The following is a 19,776-nucleotide window of genomic DNA, read 5'->3' on the forward strand; positions in this document are numbered from 1 at the left end:
TCTCTCAGCAGTAGTCAGATATCCAATGGGTCCAGTAATTAACAGCATGTCTCTCATTTGTTCTTTGTAACCTCTACAGCTGCCCAGCTGATCCCAGCTTCCTCAGCACCCCTCCCCCCGGCCATTGATCTGGGAAGCAACTACTCTCTTCCTGCTCCACATCCTTCTCAAGACTCACCTCTCCCAGAACACAAAGAAGTCAGCCAATTAATGATGGCTAGATTAAAGGGTATATGAAGAAAGGCTTTAATATAAGAAATGGAAAAACTGTATATTGATATGTGTTCCCTTCCCCTGTGCTACTGCAGTATTAATAAGTACAGTAATATCCGTGCACTGGCACCTTTGTTAAAAAACACATTCACCATACCATTTAAAGCAGGGTCTGATGACATTCTAGAATTTTAATTTAAAATGGATTTTATACATTTGACTTGATACAAACTTAACATACTTTTGAACATACTGTATGCTAAACACTGTGCCATTTATAACGAAGTGTAGACACAACCATTCAAGAAAGATGCAACTGGTATATTTCCACATACTGTAGTAAAACAAAGGTTTTCCAAAGGTAAAACCCCGTTCCAAATGGAAAGATGTCACAAAATGTAAACCTCTGTGATGCTTAGCAAATGGCAGCTAGCTTGAACTGCCTTAAGGTATTTTTAAAAGATGCAGGCTTTTAAATAATTTAAGGAAAATTAAAAACAGATTTGAACCAATACTTCAATCACCAACAGTAAAACATTACATTGGTAGTCACTGGGCTGGCACGTGCCCACATTGGGGCAAGCTAGTTCCCAGGAAAAGCAGGACAGAGTGATGGAAAGAAATACTGAGTAAAATTCTAATATTGTCCAAGCAGGTCAATTTATGGGCCCAATCCTGCAAACACTTAAGCACATCAGTTGCATAATATTAATAGTCCTAACTTTACACACATGCATATCTGTAGGCATCCTAAGTGTTTTCATGGCCTGATACAAGGAGTCATCAGATTTTACACTAAAAAAAGGCAAGAAATCACTTGCACGTAAATTTGGATGTTGCATTTAGAAAGAGTTGGTTTTCACACCACCACTCAGTGTTGATGTACTACAGTTGTTTGATTCCACCACAAGAAACCTGTTTGGTCTAGCATAAAAAAAAACACCCCAACTGATGCAGTACAGCAAAATCAAAATAATAGTTTTGTGCTATTGTACACAGGGTAATCAAGTCTGAAAAGGGTAATTCACAAATTATCACATCGTACAGTATTTAGGAATGTCACTAGACATTTCATCATACTTCCAGACCCATGACTGGACAGGACTTCAGCCTGAAGCAAATCGATGCCACTTCTTAGATGGAGCTGATAGGGTCACAAATCAGCAACATTCAGGAAGTGTATAAATAGTGAACAAATCTGAAAAAAGTGATCTCATATTTTTCATCTCACCTTTACATCACAGCTATGAGTATCTGAGCTCTGTCTCTTCTCTTTGTGGAAGGAAGATCCATTCTAATGGGCCAGTGTTGCATTTATTAAAAAGAAATAAGTACTGCACTTTATTAGGCTTTATATATTCTGTTTTGTCTAACTAGGTTAAACTTGTTGAGCTAGTTTCAGCTAACATTTTAATTTTAAAAATAATCCAAATGTGCTGGTGACATTTTCTGAAAAAAGTAAAGATTTAGGGCAAACTAGCCCATCTTTCTGATTTAGTATTGGTCAAACCTGTCAGGTCATATATCTAATACGTTTGGTGATCTCAGCACTCCTTAATGGATATTTGTTCACATTCCAGAAGATACAACACAAGTGGAAATCACGGACACTAAACTTGGTTAGATATCATGCAGCCACGCAAGGGTTTCAGGCATTGCCCAGCAATAGCAGATGTGCACACAGCTCTGGTTTGAGACCATATGCACCCCACTCTCACTTTCAAAACAAACTCACTGCATTTTTAAGAGTGTACAGATAGGATCTGCCAGAGAAGAACATAAAATCACCTAGCTGGAGTCTTTGGTGACCTCAGTTCCTGATGGGTGTACATGCAGATTACAAAATAAACATGCAACAGCACAGGTGGCACACAGACACCAAAAACTAGGATGGCTGGGGTGCTGCTGGTAGAAGTGAGAGACTGCTCAGCTCTGTGAGAAGTATACTCAGCGCTGGTTTGAATTACATCTGATCACTCTGATTTTAAAGCAAACACACAACATAATCTTCAAGTGTACACATGCAGATCTGCCACTGAGCCATGAAACCACATTAATGCCATTTGTAAAGATGAGAGATTTCATCCTATGACTGGTACTCCTGCTTTTTATGATGAAATAAAGTAGTACTATAGTATTAACAAAAAATAAAAAGTAATGAATTACCAAACTGTAATACAATTCTAGAATTATCTATGTTTCACCTATCTAGCCTTTCCTTGCTGAATGTCTTACAGCATTCTAAACAATTTATACTCTTAATATTAGAATTTCCCCCACCCTATCTTTTTGTATTTGTGGGTTTTTATTAAAAATATATATCGTATCTATTTCAGAGAATATAAAGCAAAACCAAGTTGGACACTAGAAAAATGTTACAACTAAAGGCAGCTAGGGCTAAATTTATAAATTCTTTATTTAAAAACCCCAGAGTACATATAAAGGACAGTCTGCTATCCAAAGCACATTCTTCTTATGCCTACTGTTTGAAAACCCGCTTTTACACCCATTATTTACACAATAAACTTTAGTTGTGTGTGTATATATTATACAACTTATGTATATACACACAAGAAGTATATACATAACACATGAAGACAGTATGTGCCCATAAATCACAAATGCAAGGGAAAATTAGTAATCAAAGTGAAATAAGTTACATTTCTTGTGTCAAGGTAAAACTCAGGAGGAAGATGTCTGAACATATGCAAATCTAAATAGTTCCATGTTTTGAAAATGTTTCTCTGAAACAAATTTTTCACAATTATGAAGTATTGACTGTTTTCTGTTACATGCAGGTGAAAAAGAGTATTTCAGACATGACAGTATAATATTTTCCATAAACTAAACTTAAAAAATAATAATAGTGCAAATTATGGTTAAAACATTGGATATTTTTCTTTTTGATGGTAACATAATTAAATGCAGAAATTATGTGAAATGATTCATGGGGCAGAGTGGTGTCAAAATAACAAAAAAACTAGTTTCAAATTTGGACAAAAATCAGTATCCAGAGGCAATGTCTGCAAACATTTACAACATACTGAGTGCACACAGCCTTCGACAGCAAGCCACACTATCATAACTTAAGGTCCCATGAAGCATTTTCTTTCATTTCAAGCTACACTGCCTATAAATTACAAGGTATTCCGGTGAAATGTCCTTCCCTGAAAAATCATTTCAATGCAAACTGGCTACCCAAATCATATTAATATAAAGAGAAGATTTGCAGCAAATCTTCCTTTTCAATGAAACAAACCTAGTCAATTCCTCCACTTAGTGAGTGGTTTGCTTTGGGTGTACAATTCAGCAAATCACATCAAATAATTGGACACTACAAAACATCAGATCATGTTCACTGTAACTAAGATTCTAGTTAAGAATAAAGGAGCAATTTCAAAGGATTGTCAACAAAACAGTTTGCAAAACCATGTTCTTTTTAAAAATGCCTATTTTGTTCCATATCCTTTAAGTACAACCTTACATATTTATTTTTACGTCTTATGAAGAGCTCCATTACCGGAACTCTCACTTTCAGGTGCCTTCTATTTTTTTTTTTTCTTCTTTTTATTAGGGAGAATCCTCTTAAAGCAAAGGCTGTATTTCCTGATGAGTTTCAAAACTACAAAGGAGATGAGTAAGTCAGGAGTTTCCCAAAATAAACTACACCGAGAGCTGATCAGCAACAGAGGAAAGACTTTAAGGCAATAAGAGGCATCAGTGCTATGATGCTCCAACGTTCATATCCAGATTCAAGTTCTATTGAAAGAAGATCTTTGAAGTCTCTTTCTGATCTGTTAACTGTCTGACTCTTCCTCCTCCTCTTCCTCCTCCTCATCTGGTTTCCTGTCCACCTCAGATGTATCTGAAGATTCGTGGAGAAGGACATACTCCCTGCTGCTAAATCCAAACTTCAGCACATCCTTTTCTTTCAATTCGTAGTAACGTTGAGGTTCAATCCGTTGGTTATTTAGGAAAGTACCATTGCCAGAGCCAAGGTCAATGATGTAAGGCTTGACTCTGCGGCCAACTGTACCATCGGCACGGGTGTACTCCACAAGCCTGGCAAAAACAGAAACAACCTTTAAACCATAATGAAAAGTATAAACAGCCACTTCATGCTGTTAGTAAAAACGGAGATGGATCTTTCAGAATAACCTCAAGATAGCTAATACCGCAATTTCCAAAAAATCTCATTAAATACAGAAAGTTAAGTCTCTGAAAAAAATGTGAGGCACTCAGCCTGCCTAAAAATTTCTCACCGTGAGCTGAAGATAAATGAAAGCCTATGCCATGTTTTAAACATTAAAAAGATCAAGATTAGTAATATACAAATTGTTAAACCAGAAGAGATAATTAATTCTGTCAACAAACATCTCCTCTGCCTCCAGTGGTGGGCAATCCCTGCTGCTTCCAAGGAAACCCAGCACTCCATATTGTGTTGGGCCAATCTGGCAACGTTCCTTTTAACCTATCAAGCATGACTGCAACTGTTACCCCGGTTCCAATGGATGTCTAATTCTATTGCGAATACTGCTGTACTCTTTGCCTTACTTAAAGGCTGCTTATGTTTAGATGTGAGGAATCAAAGGTAATTTTGATTACCGCTAAAAGGATACACAGCTGTTGTACATAAAAACTGGCTAATTCTGAAATGGAAGATAAATTTATAGATTTACTAGTTTTCAGAGGGTTTTGAATACCCAACATACTATTCACTTCTAGCCTCCACTACAATCCAGTTTCCTAGGCAGGCACGGTGAGTAACACTTACCGATACTGAAACACAGCATGCTGTTTGGAGCAAGAGGGGTGGTCAATAGGAATATCTGCGATTCTTCGGTGCCTGCCCAGCAGGTAAGCACTCTGTCTGTGAATGTACATGACTGGGAGAACCTCATCATTCTTAAAAGGGTAGAGACGCCATCGTTTCTTTGGAATCCGAGCTTCCGGGGGCTCGCTATATTTAATCACAACACCTCGGAAGGTGTTTGAATCCTCTAGGAGTGCACCAGACAGTTCAAAACTTGGTTTCTCCTTATTTGATGGATCTTTGTCTTTATTTTCACCATCAGGTTTACCAAGGTCCAGAGTCTCATCACCACTGCTTGCTTCATTCTTCTGGCGATGCTCACGTCTTCTCTCATTATAAAATTCCCTCTCCACTTGCTGCTCACGGAGATTTTGGGCATCCCTCTCTCTTTCATACCCTCGACCTCCTGGCCTTGCATTGGGATTTTTCCTTCTCTTTGAATGATCTCTGTGTCTGTCTCTGTCACCATTTCTATCTCGTCTGTGTTCTTGCTCTGATTGATCTCTGTGCTGTCGTTCCTCATGTCCTCTCCGGGAATGGTCATCTCGCTCCTGTAACAAAGAAAACCTTACAGTGATCTATTTAGAATTAAAGATAAAAAACACAGGGAATTTTATTTGGTCTTTAAAATTTGAATTTAATACGAGACTACAGAACAAAACTCAATTATCAAGTATACAGGTTTTTAAAAAGTGGATGAAAATGACTTCCTCATTCACCTGCTAAGACCCATGTTTAGGTCTCTGAGTTACAGTAAATAAAATTAGCTCCAGAAGAGAACGCAGACCTGCATTCCCTGCACTGAATTAGGGGTTGATGAGATGACTGACTGTTCAGGGAATATGTGACCATGAACTCATGTTTTGTAAGATAAATATAAGCAGAATCAGTTTTCAGTTACTTTATTCTAAAAAAGTAGAGGTTCTTGAGTTACCTGTAATTTACTAGTATTTGGCTTCTTAGCTTAATTATGGTAGCACCCCAAATGCCCCACTGAGGATTATGCTGGGTCCTGTACAGACAGAAGATAATCCTTGGCCTGGAAGGTTTACAATCTAAAAATTAAATTAAAATATTTGATATTTTCTATGCTCTAACAGTTTGGTTACTTCCACACATGGAAAAATACCACTTAAACCAAGTTTCCAAACGACTGCTCCACTGATGACATTTCATAGACCAATGTGTAGAATAAATTTTCCTAATATTTTGTCTATTTAGTTTTCTGCATGTTTCGGTACTATTGACACTTGCATAAACCCTAAATCTTTCTTCCCTCAGAATTCTTCTGCTTTGCCTGCTTATTCCCTGCCTGAACTCAACAGCCACAGTTTTCTAGTCATTCCATTATGCAACCCTCTCTGTAAGAAAGTCCTCTCATGGTTTCTCTCACTTACCAACATCACATATCTTGGTTCTCAGTTTCCCCAAGAAGGGTACCATGAACCACATATATGAGTAACTCTCTTGTATAGTGCTCTTCAATATTAAAGTTGGAAAAATAATCCCTGACTATAACTAAGTAATTTTTATGTTAATGATTTAGGCCCTGTCTACACTACAACTTACATCACCAAAACTTATGTCGCTCAGGGGTGTGGAAAAAAAATCCCATCCCCTTGAGCAACGTAAGTTTTGCTGGCTTAAGTGGCAGTTGGAGAGCTTCTCCTGCTGACAAAGCTACCATCGCTCGTTAGGGGTGGTTTAATTATGTTGACAGGAGAGCTCTCTTCCATCCTCATAAAGCTGCTGACTACACAGAATCATAGAACGAGAGGTCATCTAGTCCAGTCTCCTGAACTCATGGCAGGACTAGGTATTATCTAGACCATCCCTGACAGGTATTTGCCTAACCTGCTCTTAAAAATCCTCAATTCTACAATCTCCCTAGGCAATTTATTCTAGTGCTTAATCACCCTAACAGTTAGGAAGTTTTTCCTAATGTCCAACCTAAACCTCCCTTGCTGCAGTTTAAACCCGTTACTTCTTATCCTATCCCCATAGGTTAAGAAAAACAATTTTTCTTCCTCCTCCTTGTAACAACCTTGTACATACTTGAAAATTGTTATCATGTTGCCTCTCAGTCTTCTCTTTTCCAGACTAAACAAATCCATTTTTTTTTCCACTCTTCCCTCACAGGTCATGTTTTCTAGACCTTTAATCATTTTTGTCGCTCTTCTCTGGACTCTCTCCAATTTGTCCACATCCTTCCTGAAATGTGACACCCAGAACTGGACACATTACTCCAGTTGAGGCCTAATCAGAGCCGAGTAGAGTGGAAGAATTACTTCTCATGTCTTGCTTACAACACTCCTGCTAATACTTCCCAGAACGATGTTCACTTTTTTTGCAACAGCATCACACTGTTGACTCGTATTTAGCTTGTGGTCCACTATGACCCCTGGATCCCTTTCCGCAGTACTCCTTCCTAAGCAGTCATTTCCCATTTTGTATGTGTGCAATGAATTCTTCCTTCCTAAATGGAGTACTTTGCATTTATCCTTATTGAATTTCATCCTACTTCAGACCATTTCTCCGGTTTGTCCAGATCATTTTGAATTTTAATCCTATCCTCCAAAGCTCTTGCAAACCCCCCTGTCCTCCCAAGCTTGGTATCGTCCGCAAACTTTATAAGCATACTCTGTATGCCATTATTTAAATAATGGATGAAGATATTGAACAGAACTGGACCCAGAACTGATCCCTGCGGGACCCCACTTGTTATGCTCTTCCAGTATGACTGTGAACCACTGATAATTACTCTCTGGGAACGGTTTTCCACCCACCTTATAGTAGCTCCATTTAGGTTGCATTTCCCTAGTTTGTTTATGAGAAGGCCATGTGGGACAGTATCAAAAGCTTTACTAAAATCAAGACGTACCATGTCTACCGCTTCCCTTTCCACAAGGCTTGTTACTCTGTCAAAGAAAGCTACCAGGTTGGTTTGACATGATTTGATTTTGACAAATCCATGCTATTACTTATCACCTTATTATCTTCTAGATGTTTGCAAATTGATTGCTTAATTATTTGCTCCATTATCTTTCCAGGTGCAGAAGTTAAGCTGACTAGTCTGTAATTCCCTGGGTTGTCCTTATCTCCCTTTTTATAGATGGGCACTATATTTGCTCTTTTCCAGTCTTCTGGAATCTCTCCCATCTTCCATGACTTCTCAAAGATAATCACTAATGGCTCAGATATCTCCCCAGTCAGCTCCTCAAGTATTCTAGGATGCATTTCATCAGGCCCTGGGGACTTGAAGACATCTAATGAGAGATCTTACAGTGGTTGCATTGGTACAGCTGTGCGCTGTACAGCTTCTAATGTAGATATAACCTTAGTCAGCAAGAGGCAGAAGTAACAGAACGTTCAGGCAGGCAACTCTTTTAGAGAAACAAGCATATTTGACATCATCCTACTGTGTGGAAGAGACAGGATGGCTAATGAAATGAAGACATGGAAGTACAAATTACCACGTCCAAGATGGAAGTCAAACTCAAACAGTTTAATGGGACCACTCTGGGAGGCCAGGGTAATCTTCATCCAATAATAGTAAAGGACCTGGCACATGAAACTGCAAGGCTAATAGCAAGGATTTGTAATGAATCCCTAAAAAGGGGCATAGGCTATGACTGGAAAATGGTTAATATAGTACCATTTTTAAGAAAGGCAAAAAAGAAAGTGATCCGGGAAGCTACAGACCTGTTATTTTGACCTTACTTGTATACAAGGTCTTGGAACAAATTTTGAAAGAGAAAGTAGTTAATGGCATAGAACTAAACAGTAACTGGGATAAAATACAACATGGTTTTACAAGAGGCAGATTGTGCGAGACCAACCTGATCTATTTCTTTGAGAAGATAAATGGTTTTTTAGACAAAGGAAATCCAGTAGCTCTTACCTACCTGGATTTCACTAATGCATTTGATATAGTTCCACATGGCAAATTATTACTTACATTGGAGAAGATAGGGATTAATATGAGAATTGAAAGGAGTTCCTCAGGGGATCAGTGTCAAGCTTATTTAACATTTTTATTAATAACCTTGGCACAAAAAGTGGGAGTGTGCTAATGAAATTTGCAGATGACACAAAGTTGGGCAGTACTGCCAATTCTGAGGAGGACTGGAATATCATATGAGAAGATCTCGATTACCTTGAAAACTGGAGTAATAGAAACGGGTTGAAATTTAATAATGCAGAGTGCACTTAGGGACTACCAAGAATTTTTGCTATAAGCTGGGGACATATCAGCTGGATTTGACAGAGGAGGAGAAAGACCTAGGTGAATTGGTTGATCACAGGATGACTATGAGCATCAGGTGAGGTATTTCCTGTAGAGACAGGGAAGTGTTATTACCATTATTCATGCACTGGTGAAACCTCATCTGGAATACTATGTGCAGTTCTGGTCTCCCATGTCTAACAAAGATGAATTTAAATTGGAACAGGTTCAGAGAAGGGCTACTAGAACGATCAGAGGAATAAAAAACCTACCTTATGGCAGGAGACTCAAGGAGCTTGGCTTGTTTAGCCTGACAAAACAAAGGCTGAGGGGAAATATGATTGCTCTCTATAAATACATCAAAGGGATTGATACCAAGGAGGGAAAGGAATTATTTAAGTGAAGCACGGCGTTCCACATTTTCAGTTTTTGCAGTAATTCAACCAGAGGTTATAGGTCTAGTATAGGAGTGGATGGGTGAGGTTCTGGAGCCTATAATATCAGGAGATCAGAATAATCATGATGGTCCCTTTTGACCTTAAAGTCTATGAGTCTATGAATCCTGCTGCTGTCACCAAGGCCCCAAGCCAGCATACTACTCCACGTGATCAGAATCCTGTGCCTGGGTGTGACAACACTAATCAACAGCACTCTGTGCAAATGGAACAGCTTGCAGGGTAAGGTGTACCATGACAAAGTCCTGACACTCTTATTAAATCAATAACAGCTAATTCCTGTGGATACTCAACCATTTACAGCAAAATCAGCAGTAGTTATAATTTGTTCATTTTTAAGAGTTAAATATATATTCCTAAATGTACAAATTACAATAACTGAAAAAATATTGGGGTAATCAAGATAAATTAGTCACATAACCCCATTTAGACCCGGTTCCCACATTTACTCCATGCAGATAGACAACTGTGGTTTCAATGACCCTCACTGCCTTCAAGGAGGAGGTTAGTCCCATGGAGTAATTTTCAAGACTGGGGCGTTAGTGTTTAATATACAGTAAATTACCTGCTTTACTTTGACTACAATATGATGAGGGCTTCTACTTCTTTTGCTTCGAGGAGACTTGCTTCTTTTAGCAGAGGACTTGTTCTTTCTTTTTGCTGGTGACCTTTAAATATTAAAAAAATGATTTGTTGGGTCCACAGTCCCCAAGAAAAAAAGAAAAGGAAAAAAGTCTGTGCAAAATGCACATGATAATTTAACCTTAACCTACAGCTACCACTGCACTGTATTGTGTCCTGGGAGGATGGGATGGTGGTGAAGGGTGGGAGGGTCTCCCCACCTTGTGTATTTGGGCGTGGGGGAGATGAATTGGCCTTACAGGAGGAAGTGTGGGGATTGGTGGGCTCTGCCCAGGGGGCACGGGGTCCCCCCAGCACAAGGCGTCCAGCGGAGCCCCGGGGCCCGCCCGAGAGGACGAGCGGGGTCTCCCCACTAGGAGCAGCGGGGTAAGCGCTGGCGGCCGGTACCTGCTGCGGCCCGGCCGGGCCAGGCCCTGCTCCCGCTCGGCAGGGGGGGACTGGCTGCCCCGGGCGGAGCGGGCGCGCCGGGGGCTCCGCTTCTCCGCCACTTCCTGTTGCTCCTGCCGCCGCCGCTTCCGCCGCCGCCGCTCGGTCTCGGCCTCCTCCATGGCTGCGGCCGGGGCCTAGGAGCCGGGCTGCGGCCGCAAGCCCCCGGCAGGCGGACAAGCAGCGGCTGCGCAAGGCCTCCGCTCACACGCAAACGGGAAGAGCGACGCCGCCTACGTTCACTTCCGCTTCCGGGGCACGCGCGCACAGCCCGCCGGGAGCTCCCCTGCCAGGCGGCGGGGCTCAGCCTTGCTAGGGCGGCTGCTCCGCTCATGGCGTCCCTGCGGCTCTCGGGCCCAGGGACCCGCCCGGGAAGGGGCTAACCGGCGGGCTGGGACCGCCCGATGGGCACGAGGAGCCCGGGCGGGGGCGGTGTAGGGCGTAGGTGTAGGCCAGCGCCTCGCTCCTGGGCGCAACTCCGCCTCCCTCTAGCCCCTCGCCTAACGCTGCCTCCAGCGGCTTGACCCCCCCCCCCCAGCACCTGGCCACCCCCTGTCCCGAGCCGCCCCCTTTGCCCTGCCGAGAGCAGCCCGCAGACTCGTACGGCCAATAAGGGCAGTGGCTTCAGCGGATGTACTGAGCATGCCCAGTACCGTAAGTCGCACAGCACTACGGAGAGCGCTTTAGTACACTACACCTGCCGCGGGCAGCGCGTTCCGGCTCTGCGGGAGGGAGGGCCGGCCGCGTGAGCCCCGCCTTGTTCTCGCTCACTTCTGAGGGGCAGGCCGAGACGCTTTACACTCTGCGCATGCGCCGGTGCCATCGGCTACCTTCCGCACGCACGGCGCATGCGCGCCCAGCCAGTGTCTCATCTCTTGCACATGCGCCTTCGTGCCTTTACCGCTCCCGAGCGCGGGGGGGCATCCTGACGCTTGTTGCCATGGTGACGGTACACAGCTCAGGGGGAGAGTGCGGGGGGGTACCACCTCTGCGCCGCCATGATCCCCCCGGCGGACTCGCTGCTCCGCTACGAGAACCCGGTGCTGGTGAGCCGCAACCCGGAGAAGCGCTCCCCGAAGGTGAAGGGGCTGCGGGTGGGGGGCGCTGTAGGAGGGCGAACTGGGATATTGGGGGGGGGGAGCCGCTGGGAGTGCGGGGAGGTTTGAGCTGGGAGTACATGGGGAGAGGGTGCGGGGAGGGAGGTGGGGGGTCAGGGGTGAGCTGGGGTACACGGGGAGAGGGTGCGGGGGCAGAGCTGGGGGTACATGGGGAGAGATGTGGGGAGGCAGGAGAGCTGACCAGTGGGGGGGGGTGACCAGGGGGTCAGGGTAGAGCTGGGGGTACATGGAGAGGGGGTGCGGGGGGCAGGGAGGGCTGAGCAGCAGGTACATGGGGAGAGATGTGGGGGAGGCAGGGAGAGCTGACCAGTGGAGGGGGTCACAAGGGGGTCAGGGTAGAGCTGGGGGTACATGGAGAGGGGGTGCGGGGAGGGCTGAGCTGTGGGGAGGGAATGGGCGGGGGAGTCAGGGTTGAGCTGGGGGTACATGGGAAGAGGGGGTGGGGGGCAGAGAGGGATGTAAAGGATGGAGCACGTGAAAGGCCTAAGACAGGGACTCTAGGGGTGATCCTGTTGGGGGTGTGTGTATGAGACGGGGACATAGGGAGCCTGTGTGTGTTTGTGAGAGAAGTCCTTAAAGGGCCATAAAGAGCCTGCTTTTCCTTCCCCAAGTGTGCTGACACTCTTTGTGGGGAAGGGCTTTCTCTTTTCTCCTGACTTTCATAGATCCTCTGAACATGTGGGAGAGGGGTGTGTGAATGGGAGAATGGGCAGGAAGGAGTGGGGGATCAGAGGATGAGGGGGAGATTGGCTTCCCTTGTGGGATCAGTGGCCTCCTCTGCCACAGTGTCTCTCTGGGTCTGCTTCCCCACACATTATTGCTGGAATGTGTTCCCTGCCTGTATAGTCCCAGGATGTTTCTCATTTGCAGGCGCGTTCTTTGAAAGTGAGTCCTCAGCAGCCTGTGTCAACAGGACCTGTGCCACCACCTCCAAAACCCAAGACGACTCCTACAGCTGTAGATCCAACAAAACAGGCAGAAGAAATCTTAAACGCAATCCTGCCACCAAGGTAAGAAACTGCCTTTCCCCCTTTCACCATGGTCCTAGGATCCCAGGAGGAGTCAGCAACGTAAAATTCTAACATGGAGGGTGAAGGAAGTTGGGATTCAATGAATGCCACAAAATGGTGTTGGGGAGAGAGTGCAGGATGGATTTCTAGCTAAATGAAATGTTTGTGCCTGTCAATGAATGTGGCCCATCTAATATCTGGTTATTTGTGCTGGGTGATGAGTTGTCTAATTTGTATCAATATTGGCTCTTTCTGAATCTGACAAAGATGCTTTCCTCAATGACGTATTGAGGTAGCAAATGCCCCTGATGAATTATACATCAGTTTAAAAAGTAATATAATTCCAAAAAAATTTCCTGACATTGCTGTATTAGACACAAAGCAGCAGTCCCCAAGCCTTTTTAAGTCCTGTGTCTTGCTTGATGGTTGTGTAATGTGCAGTTAGCCGTGTTTGCTGTCATACAAGTGTTGTGTAGCTAAAAGTTCCTGCCTTGCTCCGTACATGTGTAAAATGCTGTCGCTCCCTCTGTTGTTGAAATGCCAGTTCAGTGGGGATAATGAAAGATGCAAAGGCAGCATTTGTTTGGGGATCAGAACATCAGACATTGTCTCTCAATTGTACTGACTATGGAGGGTGGAGAGAATGCTTGTATTGCACACTTCTGTGAACAAAAAAAACGGGATTCTTTCAGTTTGTGGTGGAAATCAGTGCTTAAGCATATGCTTGATTAAACCTTATCCAGGGGCAGCTCCTAGGTTGTTGCTGATAGCAGTCAATGCTTTTATTGGCAGTGAAGCTATGATGAAGGCAATGAATATGGCTAACAAACTAATCTGTGCTGCTTTTGTGATGCAGAGAATGGGTGGAAGACAATCAGCTATGGATTCAGCAGGTGTCCACCACTCCCAGTACCCGAATGGATGTAGTTCATCTGCAGGAAGAGCTGGATCTCAAACTACAGCAAAGACAGGCTCGAGAAACTGGGATTTGTCCTGTCCGCAGGGAACTCTACTCACAATGCTTTGGTTAGTGAATACATCCAGGTCCCAGAAACCATAGCAAAACGCTTATTTGTATGATACTAAAACACCTGAAGTTTCTGAATAGCTCAGGACATAGGGAATGGGAAATAGAGACTTTCATGTAAGGTGTATGGGTTCCAATCCACCCTGGTCAATAGGGAATGAGAGTCATTACCATCCCATGCCTGTTTGAGGACCTGTTGATCTCAGTTCAGTTCCTGGTGCAGAGGTCCACATCAGAATTAACACAAGTAGGTCCCTGTGTGAAGTCTCAGCAAAGAACCCAAAGTCAGAATGGACACAGTGCTTCTTCTTTCAGCTTGTATCCAGAACAGTATTTTTTTAAAAAGTCTATATACAAACTGACACTGAGGAGGTGTTACTGTGGCAACAGGGCATTGAACAGTAAGCTGGGATTTGTTGCATATTTGCATGGGAGGGAAAGATTCATCCAACCACACTTAGATCATACTCCAATAACTAGATTAATTCATCTTAAATTATTAAACATCATGGTGACACTATGCTAGTCCTCCAGCTGCTACGGACCAACCCCAGAGGCTGGGGGAAGACACCAGCCACTGATTTAGAGAGAATTCTTATTAATATAATTGATTTGTTAATTCCTTAGCAATAGGAAGCATCAGGTCTACACTGCCTGGCCTTGAACACCTCAAATGTCATGGCCATAATTACCTTGCTAGGCACACTGGCCCATGTCAAAATGTTTGTCTTGATACCCATGTAAAACATTTCCCCTCTATCTTTACTGTTATGCCCTTTTTATTTAAAGATGAACTTATCCGTGAGGTTACGATTAACTGTGCAGAGCGGGGACTGTTGCTGCTTCGAGTCAGGGATGAAATCCGAATGACCATCGCTGCCTATCAGACACTGTATGAGAGCAGTGTTGCCTTTGGTATGAGGAAGGCATTACAGGCTGAGCAGGGCAAATCTGACATGGAAAAGAGAGTAAGTGGGGCTGTTAACTTCATAATGTACCTGTGATCTGGTACACACGTCTCTTATCTTCCCCATGCTGACTCAGTAGATCATATTTTCTCACATATCTATTAGAGCATTGACAATTTTTTGCAAACAAAATCAACAAACAAAACCTTCACCATTTTTCACTCAGATCCAGTACTTAAATTTGAGTCATTTTCTGATTTCATCAATAATCTCGTTCAAAATATGCTGTAGATTTTTTTTTTAATTTTCTAGTTCCACTGGGTGGCAGTAAAGATCATCAAAACACACATCTTGCTGATTCCCTGAGGCTGCTTTTTAATGGATAAATTGACTGCTATTATCATTTTTATTTTTCAAAGACTGTAAAATGCATAACTTATATCTTCATTGTATTTCAAAAACATGCAATGAATGTCAGGCATGTCTATATTCTTTAAAAGATTGCAGAATTAGAAGATGAAAAGCGAGATTTGGAAAGACAAGTGAATGAGCAGAAAGCTAAATGCGAAGCAATTGAAAAACGTGAAAGTGAAAGGCGGCAGGTAGAGGAGAAGAAACATGGTGAAGAGGTGCAGTTCTTGAAACGAACTAATCAGCAGTTGAAGGTTAGTAAAGAACCCTGACTGCAGTGTCTTAGTAGGAAAACAACTTTGTAAATAGTGAGACCTGAAAATGAATTTTCCTTTAGTCTTTTGTTCTCTTAATGAAAAGGCCATATGTGCATGTATTAATTCCTCTCTAACTTGCATTAATGTTGCAAATTCTCAAAGCTCCCTGCAGCTCCATAGGGTGAGGAATAATGCCATTAGTTCAAATGACCCCAAACCTTTTATGGCTGGTTAATTGATCAGTTATTGAATGCATGAGTGCAGTTGTTTCCTAGACACAGGGGCATTTTAGATTTCAGAATTTAAGGGACTTTTAAAAAATACGTTTGTGCTTTAAACTTGACTGATGCTCAAGGACCAAATTTTTGTGTAGCCCTGACTCTAGAACAGTTGGCTGTCAGCAGAAGACACCAAGAATCTAGAATGTTTCATCTTTAAAGCCTCATAAGTACAAAACAGAAAGCCCAAAGTAAGGCAGACAAGGAAGACAAAATTATTCCTTTGTTGCTGTGGGTCTGAAAACACTAGAATCCTCTCCCTTACGACAAGGGACAGTTTAAAATGAACTATTGCAGTAAGGGACAAAACTCCTTTGGGTTTCAGTGCAATGGGGGCTTTTCTCCCATCCATGTCTGGGGTTTTCTGTGAGTAACAGGTAACGGTAATTGGCTCTCATCTATCACTGAAAGAGTAGGCTGTACAATATTCATATTCTCGTGGAGTGGAGTGGGGGGTGAGCAGTGTACCTGCAATTAGAAACTACCCCAGAAAGTAGACTTTTAATAGCTAAAAATTTAAAACAACATTCCACCTTATTTCTTTGGTTTATAAACAACGCAGATTATCAGGAACAAACCCTTCTATAATGATACACATAGTAAACTTTCCTAGCTTTAGGGAGCTAACTTATAAAAGAGCACAGAAATCCATTCATATTAGTCTGTGGTTTACATCTTCAAAATGAATCCTACTAACTTCTTGTTTGGTCTCACCTCTGTAGCCAGGGGGAGGGAGTGGTTTCCTCCTCCTTTCCTCCTGGGCTCTGGCACTTGTCACAGGAGTGCTAGCTATTTGACCTAATGTAAACAGCTCTAGCTGTGCTGTCTGACCTAGACCACCGCAATAACTACTTACTACCTATCCACCTGCTGACTTTCACACCTTGCTTGTGGGTCAGAGGCAACTCTGGGACTTGGTTGAAGAACTTTTGGATAGGTGCTTTTGTTACAAATTTAAATGTGTGTATTTCCACTAGAGGGCAAAGTAATGTTTGGAAGAAACTTGAATCTGAACCTGTCACATGGGCTGAGTCTGTGAACCTTTAGTCTTTTCTAACCACGTCTTCAGCTGCATTGGAATCATAATCCTCATGGGAACTCGATGGCAATATCATTACATTTTCTGAGAGCTTCCAGTCTGTCTCCTCTGTTTGCACCAGAATTACAGACAGTAAATGGCAGGGACACATTACTAACTGGGTTCCTAAGGCAGGAAGCATTTGCTTGGATCAGATTAAAGCATAACTACTGTATTGTAACTAGTCGTACTTCTCCAGTTGTCTGCTAGTGCTCTCTCCTGGAGCCAGAATATGTCAAAATAACTCTTCCTGTGGCTGTCCTTGGCTGGTTGATATGTGTGGATCATAGCAGTCTAGTTCTCTTTGAGACAGAAGGAATAACTCTCACTCTAAAACAAAGCACCCTGGCTTTGGCAATTAAGATGGTTCTCCAGGCCAAAAATATTTAATTTGATGAAAGCAGGGTTTGTGTTAGCTGATCCCAGGATAACATGTCTTTGCTGTTGAAAAGTTACCTCATGCTTGTGGTAAAAATGTCCATTTAAAACAACCCAGAACCTCCTGGCCAGATCTAAATCTCTTTACTTAGCATTCAGAGCTACTTTCCTTATCTTTGACTTCATCACATTTACACTTCCTCAGATAATCTGTTAGCTTCAGTCCACCTTGCAGAGTCTTAGGCCACAGAATGAGGTAGCCATTAGGCCAAGAATATGTTGCCACCAAATCCATATTCCTTTCCTGAGCCAGAAGTATTTATAAAGAGCTGTACACTTACAATTGCTACCACTTCTTTTGTTGATGTAAGTGCTGGAAGTTTCACACAGTACAAGCTCCCTGTGTGTTAGTAGCAAGTTCTTTTATCCAGGACTTGGGCATCAAGTTGTCTCTGTGACTGAAAAATTTGCAGTTCCCAGATACTTTTGTCTCCGAGTCAGAGCTTGCATTCCAAACCCTGAGAGCCAAATGTTTAACTTAGCAAGCATAATACAGCCTGAAATCAGAGAACAAACCACTTTTTCAGCAACTTTTATTTAATTTCCTTTTCAAGACTCTACATTATAAAATGGGTCTTTCACTGAATGGAACCAAGGCCAGCTTTTAGTTTTCTTCTCATAATGTAACACGTCTGTACCAAGAATGAAACAAACTAATTTATAAAACATGGAGTAAGGAATGAAATAAGCAGGAGGAAAATCCTGGCCTGGTTCCCCTGGAGTATTCCAGTAATTTCCTAGCATCCTCGCTCTGGAAATAATGAACTGTCACCTTACAGCAATGGGGGGTGGGATGTAGATTGAGTCTAGTTGGACTTACTGAGTTGTTTGTCTTTCAGGCCCAACTTGAAGGCATCATTGCACCAAAGAAGTAGATTTCCTTGTGGGGCCCTGCAGGAAGAACTCATGAAATCTTTCTCTGAGCAAGGCATTTATGGTTAGTGACCCAGGTCTGTCTCATTCATAAAGTGACCCTGATTTCCACACTTCAAGTAACTAGAAACATTGGAATTGTATTCCTTCTCCCCTTCCCTCTTCTAGTAGATTAAAATGTTTTGCTAATTACTGTGACCTCATTTTCAGTGACTTTTCAGCATCCAGCTCTTTGTATGCTGAACATGTCTGGGATTTGCCTCTGTGATTCTCTAACCTATCACTGTTAAGGTCATACTATTTTTAATAAACTTTTTTTACAGTAGCACCTCTGCCTCTATTGATCTGTTAGATGCTGTACAGATTTCAGAAGTACCATACACAAAGCATTGGACTCATATCAAATGGAGGTTACCGTTCAAATACTCAGTCTGCTAAAATGAGTGTATTTTGTTTCGGGGGTGGGAGCAGGTCCAGACTCATGAGCTTTCTACTAAGCTGTACAGCTGCCAGTAATGCTGGATGTGAATGGTAAGTGGCCAGCCTGCTTTCTGCTCTTCTGAGCTGTATATGTGGGAAAGAATAGTTCTTTCAAGCATGCTGTAACATTGCTATCCTTTCTACTTGGCTCCCTGCTTTTCCTCATCCCAATCACTTGTCTGGGCCAGCATCTTCATTGCTATTGTGTAATGAATCCCACATCTGACTATTTTCAGTGCACTTCTGTGACATGCTTTACTGTTTGCTGAGCCCTAGCATACATCACATGTACCTCCCTGGTGTAAGAACTGGATACCTTTGGCTCAAGTGTTCAACAGGCAGTTGGTGGGGCACTGTGAAGTGCCAGTCTTAGTTAAGGAAGGCCAAGATTTGCCCTTCATTGTCGGCAGGTTTTTGTGCATTTTCTGCCTTTCTTAGCAAGGGCCACATCTACCCCGATGGAAGGTTAACTCTTGTAACCTTATGGCCTAGAGCCCAGCTTGGTTCCAGCCCTGAGTTCTCTTTACCGTTCATCACTACTGTTAAACATGCACAATTACCACATTGCCCACCCAACCAAAAGTGTGATCACTTGGTGTCCTCAGTTCCTTTCAGCAAATAGAACACCTATAATTGTTTGGTTTTGGTATTGTATCCCCAGCTGTCCAGCCAAGGGGGTGCTCTCTTCTCAGTAGCCACTGCAATAGCATTTCTTTCCTAGAAACTCTGTTAGTGACAGCTTCTGTACATGCAGCTCTGTATACGAGAGGAGAAATAGCCAGCAAGGAGCTGTGTGCGTTAAGCAGCAATTGTACAAATATCAATCAGCCACAGCAGCAGTCACCCTACTTCATATGAGCTTGCCAGGGCAGTACCCTGTACAATAGCGCCCTGGCTTCTAGGCTCTATCGTCACACAAATAACAGCTACAAATCTTTAATGCACTTGTGCTTGCTGGTATACCAAATTTCAGTGCCTCAGTTCACCCTTTGAAATCTGATGTAGCAGGATAGAGGATATAAGATACAAACCCCAGAGCTTCTGCCCCAGTAGTACCTGATCGTAAATATTGCAGGTTACCGATATCTGTATTTATCTGCATTGCCTATATCCCATTTTGGTTA

The 19,776-nt window shown here is 42.8% G+C and overlaps 2 protein-coding genes across 5 annotated transcripts; one reads left to right on the forward strand and one right to left on the reverse strand.

Annotated features, from left to right (window-relative positions):
• Nucleotides 1-389: 389 nt before the first annotated feature.
• SNIP1 (Smad nuclear interacting protein 1) lies at nucleotides 390-11,670 on the reverse strand. Of its 2 annotated transcripts, none has more exons than XM_039511581.1 (4): nucleotides 11,546-11,670; nucleotides 10,272-10,374; nucleotides 4,988-5,577; nucleotides 390-4,275 (listed from the first exon to the last, which is right to left on the reverse strand). In XM_039511581.1, the coding sequence occupies exons 1-4, from the start codon at nucleotides 11,644-11,646 to the stop codon at nucleotides 4,011-4,013; spliced, it is 1,059 nt and encodes a 352-aa protein (XP_039367515.1). In that variant the 5' UTR covers nucleotides 11,647-11,670; the 3' UTR covers nucleotides 390-4,010. The 2 variants fall into 2 exon arrangements, with proteins under 2 accessions (XP_039367515.1, XP_039367514.1); XM_039511580.1 differs by lacking the exon at nucleotides 11,546-11,670 and adding an exon at nucleotides 10,736-11,137.
• DNALI1 (dynein axonemal light intermediate chain 1) lies at nucleotides 11,301-18,468 on the forward strand. Of its 3 annotated transcripts, none has more exons than XM_039511584.1 (6): nucleotides 11,301-11,428; nucleotides 12,763-12,902; nucleotides 13,759-13,928; nucleotides 14,719-14,897; nucleotides 15,338-15,502; nucleotides 18,139-18,466. In XM_039511584.1, the coding sequence occupies exons 1-6, from the start codon at nucleotides 11,417-11,419 to the stop codon at nucleotides 18,172-18,174; spliced, it is 702 nt and encodes a 233-aa protein (XP_039367518.1). In that variant the 5' UTR covers nucleotides 11,301-11,416; the 3' UTR covers nucleotides 18,175-18,466. The 3 variants fall into 3 exon arrangements, with proteins under 3 accessions (XP_039367518.1, XP_039367516.1, XP_039367517.1); XM_039511582.1 differs by lacking the exon at nucleotides 11,301-11,428 and adding an exon at nucleotides 11,698-11,853 and having other exon boundaries at nucleotides 18,139-18,462; XM_039511583.1 differs by lacking the exon at nucleotides 11,301-11,428 and adding an exon at nucleotides 11,711-11,820 and having other exon boundaries at nucleotides 18,139-18,468.
• Nucleotides 18,469-19,776: the final 1,308 nt, after the last annotated feature.

This window comes from Mauremys reevesii, linkage group 23 (genome assembly GCF_016161935.1).
Source record: "Mauremys reevesii isolate NIE-2019 linkage group 23, ASM1616193v1, whole genome shotgun sequence".
Classification (NCBI taxonomy): domain Eukaryota; kingdom Metazoa; phylum Chordata; order Testudines; family Geoemydidae; genus Mauremys; species Mauremys reevesii.

What these genes read in the sequence shown, in the direction of transcription:
- SNIP1 (XM_039511580.1), bottom strand. Translation starts at nt 10,896, where the DNA reads ATGGAGGAGGCCGAGACCGAGCGGCGGCGGCGGAAGCGGCGGCGGCAG. An exon ending in GCCCGGCCGGGCCGCAGCAG is followed by an intron (nt 10,375 to 10,735) that starts GTACCGGCCGCC and finishes TAATATTTAAAG; the next exon opens with GTCACCAGCAAAAAGAAAGA. An exon ending in CATGCTGTGTTTCAGTATCG is followed by an intron (nt 4,276 to 4,987) that starts GTAAGTGTTACT and finishes TGTTTTTGCCAG; the next exon opens with GCTTGTGGAGTACACCCGTG.
- DNALI1 (XM_039511582.1), top strand. Translation starts at nt 11,773, where the DNA reads ATGATCCCCCCGGCGGACTCGCTGCTCCGCTACGAGAACCCGGTGCTG. An exon ending in ACTCTACTCACAATGCTTTG is followed by an intron (nt 13,929 to 14,718) that starts GTTAGTGAATAC and finishes TTTTATTTAAAG; the next exon opens with ATGAACTTATCCGTGAGGTT. An exon ending in AATCTGACATGGAAAAGAGA is followed by an intron (nt 14,898 to 15,337) that starts GTAAGTGGGGCT and finishes ATTCTTTAAAAG; the next exon opens with ATTGCAGAATTAGAAGATGA.